We start from the raw sequence: 17,344 nt of genomic DNA, 5'->3' as shown, positions 1-17,344 counted from the left end.
CCATGAGTCTCCATGGATCCCAAGGCAGGAATTCCCAGGGATTCCCAAGTAGATCCCAGAGATCCAAGTGTTCCGTGAGCAGGAATCCTGGGACGGGGATTCCCAAGGATTCCCAGAGCGGATCCGGGAGATCCAAGTGTTCCACAGGCAGGAATCCCAGGGCAGGATTCCCAGGGATTCCCAAGGATTCCCAGAGCGGATCCGGGAGATCCAAGTGTTCCATGGGCAGGAATCCCAGGGCAGGATTCCCAGGGATTCCCAAGGATTCCCAGAGCAGATCCAGGAGATCCAAGTGTTCCACGGGCAGGAATCCTGGGGTGGGGATTCCCAGCGATTCCCAGGGGTTTCCAGAGCGGATCCGGGAGATCCAAATGTTCCACGAGCAGGAATCCCAGGGTGGGGATTCCCAAGAATTCCCAGAGCAGATTCAGGAGATCCAAATGTTCCACAGGCAGGAATCTCGGGGCGGGGATTCCAGAGCAGATCCGGGAGATCCAAGTGTTCCATGATCTGGAATTCCGGGGATTCCCGAAGATTCCCAGAGCGGATACAAGAGATCCAAGAGTTCCACAGGCAGGAATCCTGGGCCGGGGATTCCCAGGGATTCCCAAGGATTCCCAGGTGGATCTGAGCGATCCAAGTGTTCCGGGATCCAGGATCCTGGGGCAGGAATTCCCAAGGATTTTCAGAGATCCAAGTGTTCCATGATCCAGGATCCCAGGGCAGGAATTCCCAGAGTGGATCCCAGAGATCCAAGTGTTCATGATCCAGGATCCCGGGGCAGGAATTCCTGAGGATTCCCAGAGTGGATCCCAGAGATCCAAGTGTTCTGTGATCCTGGGGCAGGAATTCCCAAACATTTTCAGAGATCCAAGTGCTCCATGATCCAGGATCCCAGGGCAGGGATTCCCAGGAATTCCCGAGGATTTTCAGAGATCCAAGTGTTCCATGATCCAGGATCCCGGGGCAGGGATTCCCAGGAATTCCCAGGGTGGATCCCAGAGATCCAAGTGTTCCATGATCCAGGATCCCAAGGCAGGGATTCCCGAGGATTTTCAGAGATCCAAGTGTTCAATGATCCAGGATCCCAGGGCAGGGATTCCCAGAGTGAATCCCAGAGATCCAAGTGTTCCGTGATCCCAGATCCCAGGGCAGGAATTCTGGAGGATTCCCGGAGCGGCTCCACATTCCCTGGATCTCCTGGAACCCCGGCGCTCGCTCCGTGTCCCACGGGATCCTCTGGAATGTCGGTGCCGCTCTTCCCGCGGGATCTGCCAGGAAAACGTCCCTGGATCCAGGAATCTTCCAGCGTGGCCTTCCCTGCGATTCCCGGCTGGAATTCCGGGCTGGAATTCCCGGCTGGGATTCCCGGCCTAGCTCCGGAGCTGTCCCGTCTTCCTGTCCCGGTCTTTGCTCTGTGGGAGGGAAAGGAGACGGGATCAAACCTGGAACGGGGAATCCTGGAATCCTGCCGGGATCCCTTCCCACGGAATCCATCCCAGATCCCCTGCCCAGCAGAACTCCCTGCACAGGAATCCTCCGGGATCCTTCCGCTGGGAATTCTGCTGGGATCCCTTCCCTGGGAATTCTGGGATCCTTCCTCTGGGAATTCTGGGATCCTTCCTCTGGGAATCCTGCTGGGATCCTTCCTCTGGGAATTCTGGGATCCTTCCTCTGGGAATCCTGCTGGGATCCCTTCCCTGGGAATTCTGGGATCCTTCCTCTGGGAATTCTGGGATCCTTCCTCTGGGAATCATCCCTGGATCCCTGCCCAGGAATTCTGGGATCCTTCCTCTGGGAATTCAACCTGGATCCCTGCCCTGGAATTCTGGGATCCCTTCCTCTGGGAATTCTGCTGGGATCCCTGCCTGGGAATTCTGGGATCCTTCCTCTGGGAATTCTCCCAGGATCCCTTACTTGGGAATTTTGGGATCCTTCGTCTGGGAATACTGCTGGGATCCCTTCCTTGGGAATTCTGGGATCCTTCCTCTGGGAATTCTCCTGAGATCTCTTCCCTGGGAATTTTGGGATCCTTCCTCTGGGAATTCAACCTGGATCCCTTCCCTGGGAATTCTGGGATCCCTTTCTTGGGAATCCACCTGGGATCCCTTCCTTGGGAATCTTCCCAGGATCCCTACCTGGGAATTGCCCCAGGATCCTTTCCCAGGGATCCTTTCCCGGGAAATCCTCCCTGGGAATTCTGGGATCCTTTCCCAGGGAATCTTCCCAGGATTCCCCAGAGCTGTCCCTGATCCCTGCTCTGATCCCAATACAGACCCAGTATAGCCCCAGTATAACCCCAGTATAGCCCCAGTATAGCCCCAGTATAGCCCCAGTATAGCCCCAGTATAGCCCCAGTATAACCCCAGTATAACCCCAGTATAACCCCAGTATAACCCCAGTATAACCCCAGTATAGCCCCAGTATAACCCCAGTATAACCCCAGTATAACCCCAGTATAACCCCAGTATAACCCCAGTATAACCCCAGTATAGCCCCAGTATAGCCCCAGTATGGCCCCAGTATAGCCCCAGTATAGCCCCAGTATAGCCCCAGTATAGCCCCAGTATAACCCAGTATAGCCCCAGTATAGCCCCAGTATAACCCCAGTATAACCCCAGTATAGCCCCAGTATAGCCCCAGTATAGCCCCAGTATAGCCCCAGTATAACCCCAGTATAACCCCAGTATAGCCCCAGTATAACCCCAGTATAGCCCCAGTATAGCCCCAGTATAGCCCCAGTATAGCCCCAGTATAACCCCAGTATAACCCCAGTATAGCCCAGTATAACCCCAGTATAGCCCCAGTATAGCCCAGTATAGCCCCAGTATAGCCCCAGTATAACCCCAGTATAGCCCCAGTATAACCCCAGTAAAGCCCCAGTATAGCCCCAGTATAACCCCAGTATAGCCCCAGTATAGCCCCAGTATAGCCCCAGTATAGCCCCAGTATAGCCCCAGTATAGCCCCAGTATAACCCACTATAGCCCCAGTATAGCCCCAGTATAACCCCAGTATAGCCCCAGTATAGCCCCAGTATAACCCCACTATAGCCCCAGTATAGCCCCAGTATAGCCCCAGTATAGCCCCAGTATAACCCCAGTATAGCCCCAGTATAGCCCCAGTATAACCCCAGTATAGCCCCAGTATAGCCCCAGTATAACCCAGTATAGCCCCAGTATAACCCCAGTATAGCCCCAGTATAACCCCAGTATAGCCCCAGTATAGCCCCAGTATAGCCCCAGTATAACCCAGTATAACCCCAGTATAACCCCAGTAAAGCCCCAGTATAGCCCCAGTATAGCCCCAGTATAGCCCCAGTATAACCCCAGTATAGCCCCAGTATAGCCCCAGTATAGCCCCAGTATAGCCCCAGTATAACCCCAGTATAGCCCCAGTATAACCCCAGTATAGCCCCAGTATAGCCCCAGTATAACCCCAGTATAGCCCCAGTATAGCCCCAGTATAACCCCAGTATAGCCCCAGTATAACCCCAGTATAGCCCCAGTATAGCCCCAGTATAACCCCAGTATAGCCCCAGTATAACCCCAGTATAGCCCCAGTATAGCCCCAGTATAACCCCAGTATAGCCCCAGTATAGCCCCAGTATAACCCCAGTATAGCCCCAGTATAGCCCCAGTATAACCCCAGTATAGCCCCAGTATAACCCCAGTATAGCCCCAGTATAGCCCCAGTATAACCCCAGTATAGCCCCAGTATAACCCCAGTATAACCCCAGTATAACCCCAGTATAACCCCAGTATAGCCCCAGTATAACCCCAGTATAGCCCCAGTATAGCCCCAGTATAACCCCAGTATAACCCCAGTATAGCCCCAGTATAACCCCACTATAGCCCCAGTATAGCCCCAGTATAACCCCAGTATAACCCCAGTATAACCCCAGTATAGCCCCAGTATAACCCCAGTATAGCCCCAGTATAGCCCCAGTATAACCCCAGTATAACCCCAGTATAGCCCCAGTATAGCCCCAGTATAGCCCCAGTATAGCCCCAGTATAGCCCCAGTATAACCCCAGTATAGCCCCAGTATAACCCCAGTATAGCCCCAGTATAGCCCCAGTATAGCCCCAGTATAGCCCCAGTATAACCCCAGTATAGCCCCAGTATAGCCCCAGTATAGCCCCAGTATAACCCCAGTATAGCCCCAGTATAGCCCCAGTATAGCCCCAGTATAGCCCCAGTATAACCCCAGTATAACCCCAGTATAGCCCCAGTATAGCCCCAGTATAACCCCAGTATAGCCCCAGTATAGCCCCAGTATAGCCCCAGTATAACCCCAGTATAGCCCCAGTATAGCCCCAGTATAACCCCAGTATAGCCCAGTATAGCCCCAGTATAACCCCAGTATAACCCCAGTATAGCCCCAGTATAACCCCAGTATAGCCCCAGTATAACCCCAGTATAGCCCCAGTATAGCCCCAGTATAACCCCAGTATAACCCCAGTATAGCCCCAGTATAGCCCCAGTATAACCCCAGTATAGCCCCAGTATAACCCCAGTATAGCCCCAGTATAGCCCCAGTATAACCCCAGTATAACCCCAGTATAGCCCCAGTATAGCCCCAGTATAACCCCAGTATAGCCCCAGTATAGCCCCAGTATAACCCCAGTATAGCCCAGTATAGCCCCAGTATAGCCCCAGTATAACCCCAGTATAACCCCAGTATAGCCCCAGTATAGCCCCAGTATAACCCCAGTATAACCCCAGTATAGCCCCAGTATAACCCCAGTATAGCCCCAGTATAGCCCCAGTATAGCCCCAGTATAGCCCCAGTATAACCCCAGTATAACCCCAGTATAGCCCCAGTATAGCCCCAGTATAACCCCAGTATAGCCCCAGTATAACCCCAGTATAGCCCCAGTATAGCCCCAGTATAGCCCCAGTATCCCCCACTCCTCCTTGTCATCCCCATTTTTTAGGATCCAATTCCCATTTCCTGCCTCATCCCAAACCTTTCCCCATTTCCCATCCCCATTTTTTGTGATCCCATTTTCCATCTCCATTATTTGTGATCCCATCCCCATTTCCCATCCCCATTTTTTGGGATCCCATCCCCATTTTTTGGGATCCCATCCCCATTTCCCATCCCCATTTTTTGGGATCCCATCCCCATTTTTTGGGATCCCATCCCCATTTCCCATCCCCATTTTTTGGGGTCCCATTCCCGTTTTCCATTCCCTTCCCCGGCCCTCCCCCGTTTTCCATCCCCGTGTTTTGTGATCCCATCCCCAATTTCTGGGATCCCATCCCCGTTCTTTGGGATGCCATTCCCGTTTTCCATTCCCTCCCCCGGCCCTCCCCCGGTTTCCATGCCCGCACGTGCGGCTCCGGCTCTCCCTTTGTTCCCGGGGGTGGGAAGGGGAGGGAAAAGGGGGAATTCTGCTCCGATTTCCCAGATGTTCGAGCCCCGGCAGCTCGGGGCCGTCTGGAGCGGAAACGGGGATTGGGAAAATCCCGCAGCGGCAGCGGCAGCGGCGGCCGCACTTTTCCCTCCCTCCGGCTGCAATTCGGGATTTGGGAACGCATTGGGAAAGGGGGAAAAGCGGGAATGGCTCCGGGAAAGCTCCCGGCTCCGGGGTGATTCGGGAATCTCATGGAATTGCTGCTCCCTGTGCCTAAATCCGGGGTTTTTCCATGAAAAACCTGGATTGGGGTGGTCCAGCCTTAAAGGGGAAAAGCGGGAACGGCTCAGGGAAGCTCCCGGCTCCGGGGTGATTCGGGAATCTCGGGGAAATCCCGTTCCCTGTTCCTAAATCCGGGGTTTTTCCATGGAAAACCTGGATTTGAATGATCTCATCCTGGGGAAAAGCGGGAATGGCTCAGGGAAGCTCCCGGCTCTGGGGTGGTTTGGGAATCTCCTGGAATTGCTGCTCCCTGTGCCTAAATCTGGGATTTTTCCATAGAAAACCTGGATTTGAATGATCTCATCCTGGGGAAAAGCGGGAATGGCTCAGGGAAGCTCCCGGCTCTGGGGTGATTCGGGAATCTCGGGGAAATCCCGTTCCCTGTGCCTAAATCCAGGATTTTTCCATGGAAAACCTGGATTGGGGTGATCTCATCCTGGGGAAAAGTGGGAACGGCTCAGGGAAGCTCCCGGCTCTGGGGTGATTTGGGAATCGCCTGGAATTGCTGCTCATTGTGCCTAAATCTGGGATTTTTCCATGGAAAACCTGGATTGGGATGGTCCTGCCCTGGGGAACAGCTCAGGGAAGCTCCCGGCTCCGGCTCTGGGGTTCTTTGGGAATCTCCTGGAATTCCTGCTCCCTGTGCTTAAATCTGGGATTTTTCCGTGAAAAACCTGGATTGGGATTGTCCCGTCCTGGGGAAAAGCGGGAATGGCTCAGGGAAGCTCCTGGCTCTGGGTGATTCAGGAATCTCCTGGAATTCCTGCTCCCTGTGCCTAAATCTGGGGTTTTCCATGGAAAACCTGGATGCGGGTCCATCCCTGAGGGGGAAAAGCGGGAACGGCTCAGGGAAGCTCCCGGCTCTGGGGTTCTTTGGGAATCTCCTGGAATTGCTGCTCCTTATGCTTAAATCCAGGATTTTTCCATGAAAAACCTGGATTTGGTTCCATCCCACCCTGGGGAAAAGTGGGAACGGCTCAGGGAAGCTTCCGGCTCCCGGGTTCTTTGGGAATCTCGGGGAAATCCTGTTCCCTGTGCCTAAATCTGGGATTTTCCATGGAAAACCTGGATGCGGGTCCAGCCCTGAGGGGGAAAAGCGGGAATGGCTCAGGGAAGCTCCCGGCTCTGGGGTTCTTTGGGAATCTCCTGGAATTCCTGCTCCCTGTGCCTAAATCGGGGATTTTCCATGGACATCCTTTCCTTGGGAAGCAGTGCTGGGGTTTTCCCTGGGGTTTCCCCTTTCCCAGCATTTCCCAAATCCTCTCTGGATCCTGAGGAGATTCCAGAGGGAAATTCCTTTATCCCAAATCCTTTCCATATCCCAATTCCCTCCCTGGATCCCAATTCCCTCTGAGAGCATTCCAGACAGGAATTCCTTCATCCCAAACCCCCTCTGGATCCTGAATCCCCTCTGGATCCTGAGAAGATTCCAGAGTGGAATTCCTTCATCCCAAATCCCCTCTGGATCCCAAATCCCCCTTGGATCCTGAGATTCCAGAGGGGAAATTCCTTTGTCCCAAATCCCCTCTGGATCCTGAATCCCCTCTGGATCCTGAGAAGATTCCAGAGGGGAATTCCTTTATCCCAAATCCCTTCCATATCCCAATTCCCCCCTGGATCCCAATTCCCTCTGAGAGCATTCCAGACAGGAATTCCTTCATCCCAAATCCCCTCTGGATCCCAATTCCCTCTGGATCCCAATATCCTGATTCCCAATATCCTGAATCCCAATATCCTGGATCCCAAATCCCCCCTGGATCCTGAGATTCCAGAGGGGAATTCCTTTATCCCAAATCCCTTCCAGATCCCAATTCCCTCTGGATCCCAATATCCTGAATCCCAATATCCTGGATCCCAAATCCCCCCTGGATCCCAATTCCCCCCTGGATCCTGAGGAGATTCCAGAGGCGAAATTCCTTTATCCCAAATCCCCTCTGGATCCCAATTCCCTCCCTGGATCCCAAATCCCCTCTCCCATCTCCTCTTTCCCCATGGAAGGGGCCGGGATCCCGAGGATCCCAAGGATCCCAATGATCCCAAGGATCTCAGAGTCATTCCCACCTTTCCTGTTTTCCCACCTCGGTCGCTCCCTGATCCTGGGAAGCCTCTCTGGGTCCCAGGTCTCTGCTGGCTCCCGGAATTCCAGCCCGGAATTCCCTTGGCACTGCTGGGATCTGGGAATCCCTTTTACCACCAAATCCCGATTTTCTGGGAGGTCGGGAACACCGGGGCCTCTCTCCCCATTTGGGAATTCCAAGGAATTCCTGCCACAACCCCCACCCAGATTATCCCAAATTAATTTGTACAAATTATCCCAAATTATCCCGTTTAACCCTGGGATTCTGGCTGGGAAACCGCCCTGGATAATATCCCAAATTAATTTGTACAAATGATCCCAAATTAATTTGTACAAATTATCCCAAATTAATTTGTACAAATCATCCCAAATTAATTTGTATAAATTATCCCAAATTATCCCATTTAACCCTGGGATTCTGGCTGGACCTGGATCAGCTTTTCCCGAGCTTTCCTGGGATTTGGGATCGGCCCCAAAATCCCTGGGATGTTCTCAGGTCCCAAATTCCCCCCAGAATTCCAGAATTCCCCCTCAGCTCGGCCCATCCGGATTTTCCTGTTCCTTTTCCTGGGAATGGGGAATGGCCCTGGGATCAGCCCCCTTGGGCAGACACAGTTTGGGAATTTTTGGGATGGGAAAAGGATTTTAGGGGGGATTTTTTGGGGATCTGTGGGGCAGGAGAGGATTTTTTTGGGGACAGGAAGAGGATTTTAGGAATCCTTGGGATGGGGGAAGGATTTGAGGGAGGATTTTTTGAGGGACCGGAGAAGGATTTTAGGGAGAAGATTTTCGGGATTCTTGGAACGGGAACGGGATTTTAGGGAGTTTTGGTTTGGTTTTTTTTAAATTTTGGGGACAGAAGGAGGATTTTAGGGTGAATTGAGGATGGGAAGAGGATTTTAGGGACCTTTAGGATGGGAAGAGGATTTTAGGGTGAATTGAGGATGGGAAGAGGATTTTAGGGACCTTTAGGATGGGAAGAGGATTTTAGGGTGAATTTAGGATGGGAAGAGGATTTTAGGGTGAATTGTTCGGGCAGGGTGGATTTTAGGGAGCCGATCCCACACTTTGGGAAGCCTCCTGCTCCCACCTGGAATCCTGGAACGCTTGGGGTTGGGAAGGGCCCGAAATCCCACCCCATTCCCATGGGATCAGCCGTTCCCATCCACGGAAAAGCCGGATTTGGGGTGGGAATGGGAGCTCTGAGATGATCCCGAGGGATTTGGGGCAGGAATGGGAGCCCTGGGATGATCCCGAGGGATTTGGGGCAGGAATGGCAGCCCTGGGATGATCCCGAGGGATTTGGGATGGGAATGGCAGCCCTGGGATGATCCCGAGGGATTTGGGAATGGCAGCCCTGGGATGATCCCGAGGGGTTTGGGGTGGGAATGGCAGCCCTGGGATGATCCCGAGGGGTTTGGGGTGGGAATGGCAGCCCTGGGATGATCCCGAGGGATTCGGTGCAGGAATGGCAGCCCTGGGATGATCCCGAGGGTGGGAATGGCAGCCCTGGGATGATCCTGAGGGATTTGGGGCAGGAATGGGAGCCCTGGGATGATCCCAAGGGTTTGGGATGGGAATGGCAGCCCTGGGATGATCCCAAGGGATTTGGGGCAGGAATGGCAGCCCTGGGATGATCCCAAGGGTTTGGGATGGGAATGGCAGCCCTGGGATGATCCCAAGGGATTTGGGGCAGGAATGGCAGCCCTGGGATGATCCCGAGGGATTTGGGAATGGCAGCCCTGGGATGATCCCGAGGGATTTGGGGCAGGAATGGCAGCCCTGGGATGATCCCGAGGGATTTGGGAATGGCAGCCCTGGGATGATCCCGAGGGATTTGGGAATGGCAGCCCTGGGATGATCCCAGCCCCGGAGCCGTTCCCATCCCGGCATTCCCGAGGGTCTGGGTCTCATTTCCTTGGCCTTGTCCGACTCCCCAGGGATCAAAGGGCGGGGGGCGGGGGGTTCCCTTCACACCCCATAAACCCCAAATCCGCGGGAACGCGTCCCGAAAAAACCCGGCACGGATCGGGAACGGCGGCTCCAGCCCCGATTCCAGCCCCAATTCCAGCCCCAATTCCAGTTCTAATTCCAATTCTAATTCCAGCCCCAAATCCAGCCCTGATTCCAGCCCCAATTCCAGTTCTAATTCCAATTCTAATTCCAGCCCCAAATCCAGCCCTGATTCCAGCCCCAATTCCAGTTCTGATTCCAGTTTTTATTCCAGCCCCAAATCCAGCTCTGATTCCAGTTTTTATTCCAGCCCCAAATCCAGCTCTAATTCCAGTTCTAATTCCAGCCCCAATTCCAGTTCCAATTCCAGCCCCAATTCCAGCCCTGATTCCAGCCCCAATTCCAGTTCTAATTCCAACCCCAATTCCCGTTCTGATTCCAGTTCTAATTCTTATTCCAGCCCCAATTCCAGTTCTGATTCCAGTTCCAATTCCAGCCCCAAATCCAGCCCTAATTCCAGCCCCAATTCCAGTTCTAATTCCAGCCCCAATTCCAGTTCTGATTCCAGTTCTGATTCCAGTTTTAATTCTAATTCCAGCCCTGATTCCAATTCTAATTCCAGTTCTAATTCCAGCCCAAAATCCAGCTCTAATTCCAGTTCTGATTCCAGTTCTAATTTTAATTCCAGCCCCAATTCCAGCCCCAATTCCAGTTCCATCCCCAATTCCAGCCCCAATTCCAGCCCCGATTCCAGTTCTGATTCCAGACCCAATTCCAGTTCTAATTCCATCCCCAATTCCAGCCCCAATCCCAGCCCCAATTCCAGCCCCAGTTCCATCCCCAATCCCAGCCCCAATTCCAGCCCTGATTCCAGCCCTGATTCCAGCCCCAATTCCAGGTGCGATGAGAATTTGTAGGAGTTTATGGAAGAACGAAGGGTGGGAATTGTTTGGATTGGTGGTGAATTGAGGCTGGGAATTTATGGGAGTTTTTAAATTAAGGTTGAGGAATGATTGGGATTGATCCGGAATTAATGCTGCAATCCATGGGGATCGGTGAAAAATTGGTGATGGGAATTACTGGGATTGATGGAAGGGTGGGAATTGGTGGGGATTGATCCAAAATCAGGGATGGGAGTTTATAGGAATTGATCCAAAATCAGGGATGGGATTTTATAGGAATTGACCCAAAATCAGGGATGGGAGTTTATAGGGATTGATCCAGAATCAGGGATGGGAATTATTGGGATGGATGGAAAATTAGGGATGGGGATTTGTAGGAATTGTTCCATACTGATGATGGGATTTTATAGGAATTGACCCAAAATCAGGGATGGGAGTTTATAGGAATTGATCCAGAATCAGGGATGGGAGTTTATAGGAATTGATCCAGAATTAGGGATGGGATTTTATAGGAATTGATCCAAAATCAGGGATGGGAGTTTATAGGAATTGACCCAGACCTCGGGATGGGAATTATTGGGATGGATGGAAAATTAGGGATGGGGATTTGTAGGAATTGATCCCTGGGAATGTCCTGGGAGAATCCCGGGGCAGGGGAAGGAGTCCCTGCCCATGGAGTGCTCCAGGCCTGGAGAAATCCCCAGGAATGCTGGGATGGGAGTGGATTTAGGGCCCTTCCTGGGCAGCGTGTTCCCAGATCCCAGAGCCTTGGGAAGGGCTGGAATCAGCTGGGATCCCATTCCTGGCTGGAATGAGCTTTTCCCAAATTCCCTGTTTCCCATATTCCCTTTTCCCCAATTCTCCCAAATTCCCCTTTTCCCCCAAATTCCCCTTTTCCCAAATTTCCCTTTTCCCCAAATCCCCTTTTCCCAAATTCCCCTTTTCCCAAATTTCCCTTTTCCCCCAAATTTCCTTTTTCCCCAATTTCCCCTCTTCCCAAATTACTGTTTTCCCAAATTCCCTTTTCCCATATTCCCTTTTCCCCAAATTTCCCTTTTCCCCAATTCCCTTTTTCCCTAATTCTCCCAAATTCCCTTTCCCATATTCCCTTTTCCCCAAATCCCCTTTTTCCCCAAATTCCCCTTTTTCCCAATTCTCCTTTTCCCCAAATTCCCCGTTTCCCATATTCCCTTTTCCCCCAAATTCCCTTTTCCCCAAATTCCCCTTTTCCCAAATCCCCTTTTTCCCCAGTTCCCTTTTTCCCCAAATTCCCTCATTCCCAAACCCCGGAGCTGTCGGGCTTTGGGAATGATTTGGGTGGAAAACCCCAGAGTTTGGTGATGCCCAAATCCTTCCCGAGGATTTTTCCATTCCCTCTGGGTTATCTGGGATCAGCCTGGATCCCAATCCTGCCCCTCTGCCCTTGGAATGGCCCCGTTCCCTGCAGGGAATTTGGGGAATTTGGGATGTGGCAGGAAAATCCTGCTGGAATTTCCCTGCTCCACCTGCAGGGAAATCCCAAAATCCCGGGAATCGGGAGAGGAGAGGGAATCCCAAAATCCAGGGAATTGGGAGAGGAGAGGGAATCCCAAAATCCCAAAATCCGGGGAATCGGGAGAGGAAAGGGAATCCCAAAATCCGAGGAACTGGGGGAACTGGGATGGCCGGGGCGGCTCCCAGTGCCTCCGGGAGCTGGGAAACTGGGATCCCTGACACTGGGAAACTGGGAGCACTGGGATTGGGAACTGGGAGCACTGGGATTGGGAACTGGGAGCGCCGGCACTCAGGGACTGGGATCCCTGTACAGAGTTACTGGGAGCACTGGGATCCCTGTACGGAGTTACTGGGAGCACTGGGATCCCCGTTATGGAGTTACTGGGAGCACTGGGATCCCCTGTACGGAGTTACTGGGAGCACTGGGATCCCCGTTATGGAGTTACTGGGAGCACTGGGATCCCCGTTATGGAGTTACTGGGAGCACTGGGATCCCTGTACAGAGTTACTGGGAGCACTGGGATCCCCTGTATGGAGTTACTGGGAGCACTGGGATCCCCTGTACGGAGTTACTGGGAGCACTGGGATCCCTGTACGGAGTTACTGGGAGCACTGGGATCCCTGTACGGAGTTACTGGGAGCACTGGGATCCCCGTTATGGAGTTACTGGGAGCACTGGGATCCCTGTACGGAGTTACTGGGAGCACTGGGATCCCTGTACGGAGTTACTGGGAGCACTGGGATCCCGTTATGGAGTTACTGGGAGCACTGGGATCCCCGTTATGGAGTTACTGGGAGCACTGGGATCCCCGTTATGGAGTTACTGGGAGCACTGGGAGCCGATCCCAATTCCCAGTTCCCTGTCCTGGTCTCTTCCCGCTTTTCCAGGGCCCTTCCCGGTGTCCATTCCCGGCTCCTCTCCTGTCCCTCTGCCCCTGGCTCCAGAGAGGATTTTTCCTGGATTTTCCCTGGATTTTCCGTGGATTTTCCATGGATTTTCCATGGATTTTTCCCTGGATTTTCCATGGATTTTTCCCTGGATTTTCCCTGGATTTTGTATGGATTTTCCATGGATTTTAGAGCCGCCTCCATCAGGCTCTGCTGTGCCTGCAGCTCCAGGCCATTCCCGCCCCAAATCCCTCGGGATCATCCCAGGGCTCCCATTCCCACCCTTGGGATCATCCCAGGGCTGCCATTCCCGCCCCAAATCCCTCAGGATCATCCCAGGGCTGCCATTCCCACCCCAAATCCAGCTTTTCCGTGGATGGGAACAGCTGATCCCATGGGAATGGGGTGGGATTTCGGGCCCTTCCCAACCCCAAGCGTTCCAGGATTCCAGGTGGGAGCAGGAGGCTTCCCAAAGTGTGGGATCGGCTCCCTAAAATCCACCCTGCCCGAACAATTCACCCTAAAATCCTCTGCCCATCCTAAAGATCCCTAAAATCCTCTTCCCATCCTCAATTCACCCTAAAATCCTCTTCCCATCCTAAAGATCCCTAAAATCCTCTTCCCATCCTCAATTCACCCTAAAATCCTCTTCCCATCCTAAATTCACCCTAAAATCCTCTTCCCATCCTAAAGATCCCTAAAATCCTCTTCCCATCCTAAAGATCCCTAAAATCCTCTTCCCATCCTAAAGATCCCTAAAATCCTCCTTCTGTCCCCAAAATTTAAAAAAAAAAAACCAAACCAAAACTCCCTAAAATCCTGTTCCCATTCCAAGAATCCCGAAAATCTTCTCCCTAAAATCCTTCTCCGGTCCCTCAAAAAATCCTCCCTCAAATCCTTCCCCGTCCCAAGGATTCCTAAAATCCTCTTCCTGTCCCAAAAATCTTCTCCTAACCCTAACCCTAACCCTCTGCCCGTGGCTCCAGAGAGGATTTTCCATGGATTTTCCATGGATTTTCCCTGGATTTTCCCTGGATTTTCCCTTGATTTTCCATGGATTTTCCCTGGATTTTCCCTGGATTTTCCCTTGATTTTCCATGGATTTTCCCTGGATTTTCCCTGGATTTTCCCTGGATTTTCCATGGATTTTTCCCTGGATTTTCCATGGATTTTCGAGCTGCCTCCGTCAGGCTCTGCTGTGCCTGCAGCTCCAGGCAGGAGCTCCCTGGCATTCCCGCTCATCCCATCCCTTCCTGTGATCCCAGGAGTGGGCAAACACTGGGATAAACCCGGGAATCTCTGGGATGAACCCCGGAATTGCTGGGATAAAACTGGGAATCGCTGGGGTAAACTGGGAATCGCTGGGATAAACCCAGGAATTGCTGGGGTAAAACTGGGAATCTCTGAGATAAACCCAGGAATTGCTGGGATAAACACAGGAATCAGCGGGATAAAGCCGGAAATTGCTGGGATAAACCTGGGAATTGCTGGGATAAACTGGGATAAACCTGGGAATCAGTGGGATAAACTGGGAATCACTGGGATAAACTGGGAATCATTGGGATAAACCAGGAATCAGCGTTTTTTGGGGAGCCCCACACGTGATCTCATCATTCCCAGTGTGGATCCCAAATCCCAGTCCCCGTTCCCCTCATGCCCACGGGATTCATTCCCTAATTCCCAGTCCCCATTCCCCACATCCCCACATTCCCCACATTCCCCATTGGGAATGAATTGGGATTCATTCCCAATTCCCAGGACACAATTCCCTGCCTCTCCCTGCTCCTCCGAGTGGAACAAACAGAATTTTCACCTGGATAAACCCGGGAATCTCCACTTTTCCAGGAAATCCCACACGGGGATTTCGTCATTCCCAGCCCAAATCCCAAATCCTGGTGCCCATCCCCTTCATTCCCTCAGCATTCCCGAATCCCGGGACACAATTCCCCGCATCCCTGCGGGATTCATTCCCAAATCCCGGGCCACCTTTCCTGCTATCCCAGTCCCCATTCCCTGCATCCCAAACCCTCCCGGCCTCACCATTTTCCTCTGGGCTGCTGAGGCAGAAGGTCCCGATCCCGAGAGCCCCCATTCCCAAATCCCAGTGCCCATTCCCAGTATCCCGGACCCCATTCCCTGCATCCCAAACCGTCCCAAACTCGCCATTCGCCGCTGGTTGCTGAGGCAGGTGCGGATCTGCCGGGGCTGGGCACATCCCGGGATTCCCAAATCCCAAATCCCAATCCCCATTCCCTCTATCCCTGCGGCATTCCCGCTATCCCGGACCCCATTCCCGCTATCCCAGACCCCATTCCTGTTATCCCAGACCCCACTATCCCCGTTATTCCTGGTATTTCTGGCACCACTCACCATTCTGTGCTGGTTGCTGAGGCAGAAGGTGCAGATCAGCTGGGGCTGGGCACCCCATGGTTCCCAAATCCCAATCCCCATTCTCTCTATCCCTGCGGCATTCCTGCTATCCCAGACCCCATTCCCGCTATCCCAGACCCCATTCCCGCTATCCCAGACCCCATTCCTGCTATCCCAGACCCCATTCCTGTTATCTCAGACCCCACTATTCCCGTTATTCCCGGCATCGCCGCTCACCGTTTTCCTCTGGTTGCTGAGGCAGAAGGTGCAGATCTGCCGGGGCTGGGCACATCCCGGGAGCCCCCATTCCCAAATCCCGCTATCCTGCACCCCATTATTCCCACTATCCCCGTTATTCCCGCTATTCCCGTTATTCCCGGCATCCCCGCTCACCATTCTGCGCTGGTTGCTGAGGCAGAAGGTGCAGATCTGCCGGGGCTGGGCACATCCCTCTATCCCGCACCCCATTCCCGCTATCCTGTACCCCATTATTCCCACTATTCCCGTTATCCCCACTATTCCCGGCACCGCCGCTCACCATTTTGCGCTGGTTGCTGAGGCAGAAGGTGCAGATCTGCCGGGACTGGGCACATCCCAGGAGCCCCCATTCCCAAATCCCTCTATCCCACACCCTACTATTCCTGTTATTCCCGTTATCCCCGCTATTCCCGGCACCGCCGCTCACCATTTTGCGCTGGTTGCTGAGGCAGAAGGTGCAGATCTGCCGCGGCTGCTGGCTGCTCTCGCTCTCCCGGCCGGTTGGGGACGCGGCCCCGGCCGTGCAGAACGCGGCCGCCGCCGCCGCCGCCGCCGCCGCCGCCGCCGCCGAGGCCGGCGCTGGCGCCCCGTGGCACGGCTGCCCGCCGCCGCCCGCCTCGCCCAGCAGCAGCACGTTGCCCAGGTGCGAGATGTAGCTGGAGGCGAGGCGCAGCGTCTCGATCTTGGAGAGTTTCCTGTCGGCCGGCTCGGTGGGGATGAGCGTGCGCAGCGCCGTGAACGCCGTGTTCACCGAGTTGGTGCGGTCCCGCTCGCGGGCGTTCGCCGTGTGCCGCTGCCGCGGCTCCCGCGCCAGCCTCCCGCGGCTCTTGCCGGGCCGCCGCTTGCCGCCCTTGATGCCGAACGCGTCGGCCTCCAGGTGGAAGGGCTTCTCCTCGGAGCCCGAGCTCTCGCTGTTCTCCTCGTCCTCGGACAGCGCGCTGATCTCGGGGTACAGGAAGCGCCCCGGCGCCGAGCGCAGCATGGCGAAGGACATGGCTGGGAACGTCGCCGGAGGAGCTCAGCTCCGGCCGCTCATGGCTCTCGCCGGTCCGCCTGAGGGCTTTTATCCCGCTTCTCTCCCGGGTTTTGGGGTTTTTGTCCCGCTTTTATCCCGGTTTTATACCGGTTTTTAGGGGTTCTACCGCGCTCTCTGAAGTCTCGTCCGGGTTTTACCCCGGTGGCCGCGGGGTTTGATCGCGGGTCTATCCCGGGTTTGCGGGTTTTTAGCCCGGTTTGGCGGTGTTGAGGTGGGTGGGGGGGGTTTATCCCGGTTTATTCCCGGTTTTCGGGCTCGCCGCCGCTCCCGGCGCACGTGCGCATCCTCCGGGAGCCGCGGGCTGGAATTGCGGGATTTTATAGCGGCGGGAATGGGCGGCCCGGCCCCTCCTCCGGGCCCGGCTTCCTTGGAAAAGGAGCCTTTGGAAAGGGGAGCCCCAGGCCCGGCCTACCTGAGCTCACCCTCCAGGCCGGGTTTAACCCCTTCGCCGCATGCCCGCGCACCTCGCCGCTCCTTCCCCTCGCTGTTCCTGTCGCCCCCCCAACCTGTTTTCCCCAGAAATTCCCTTTGCTCCCAGCCCCAAGGTTCACCGGAGCTGCCATGGGGGGCGGCTCTGGGATCCCTCTGGAATTCCCCACTCCCGGGATTCGCCGCTCCTTTCCCGGTTTTCCCCAGAAATTCCCTTTGCTCCCAACCCCAAAGTTCACCGGAGCTGCCGTGGGGGGCTCTGGGATCCCTCTGGAATTCCGGGAGCGCCCGGAG

General features: G+C 54.2%; 2 protein-coding genes across 4 annotated transcripts in view; one reads left to right on the top strand and one right to left on the bottom strand.

The window, feature by feature from the left end:
* Window positions 1-17,344, top strand: part of BOP1 (BOP1 ribosomal biogenesis factor) — a 104,157-nt gene that overhangs the window by 60,477 nt on the left and 26,336 nt on the right. The gene's annotated exons all lie outside the window — the stretch shown is intronic.
* SCX (scleraxis bHLH transcription factor) lies at window positions 1,156-17,129 on the bottom strand. Of its 2 annotated transcripts, none has more exons than XR_013185023.1 (2): window positions 5,339-5,613; window positions 1,156-1,415 (listed from the first exon to the last, which is right to left on the bottom strand). XR_013185023.1 is itself a non-coding variant. In XM_077189872.1 (2 exons), exons 1-2 carry the CDS (start codon window positions 16,577-16,579, stop codon window positions 1,374-1,376), a joined length of 609 nt encoding a protein of 202 aa, XP_077045987.1. In that variant the 5' UTR covers window positions 16,580-17,129; the 3' UTR covers window positions 1,156-1,373. The 2 variants fall into 2 exon arrangements, 1 of the variants encoding a protein (XP_077045987.1); XM_077189872.1 differs by lacking the exon at window positions 5,339-5,613 and adding an exon at window positions 16,013-17,129.

The sequence above is a fragment of the Agelaius phoeniceus genome, chromosome 1, assembly GCF_051311805.1.
Source record: "Agelaius phoeniceus isolate bAgePho1 chromosome 1, bAgePho1.hap1, whole genome shotgun sequence".
In the NCBI taxonomy this organism is placed as follows: domain Eukaryota; kingdom Metazoa; phylum Chordata; class Aves; order Passeriformes; family Icteridae; genus Agelaius; species Agelaius phoeniceus.
This window is presented reverse-complemented; position numbering and strand designations above follow the sequence as displayed.

What these genes read in the sequence shown, in the direction of transcription:
- SCX (XM_077189872.1), bottom strand. Translation starts at nt 16,579, where the DNA reads ATGTCCTTCGCCATGCTGCGCTCGGCGCCGGGGCGCTTCCTGTACCCC. An exon ending in TCAGCAACCAGCGCAAAATG is followed by an intron (nt 1,416 to 16,012) that starts GTGAGCGGCGGT and finishes TCCCTCCCACAG; the next exon opens with AGCAAAGACCGGGACAGGAA.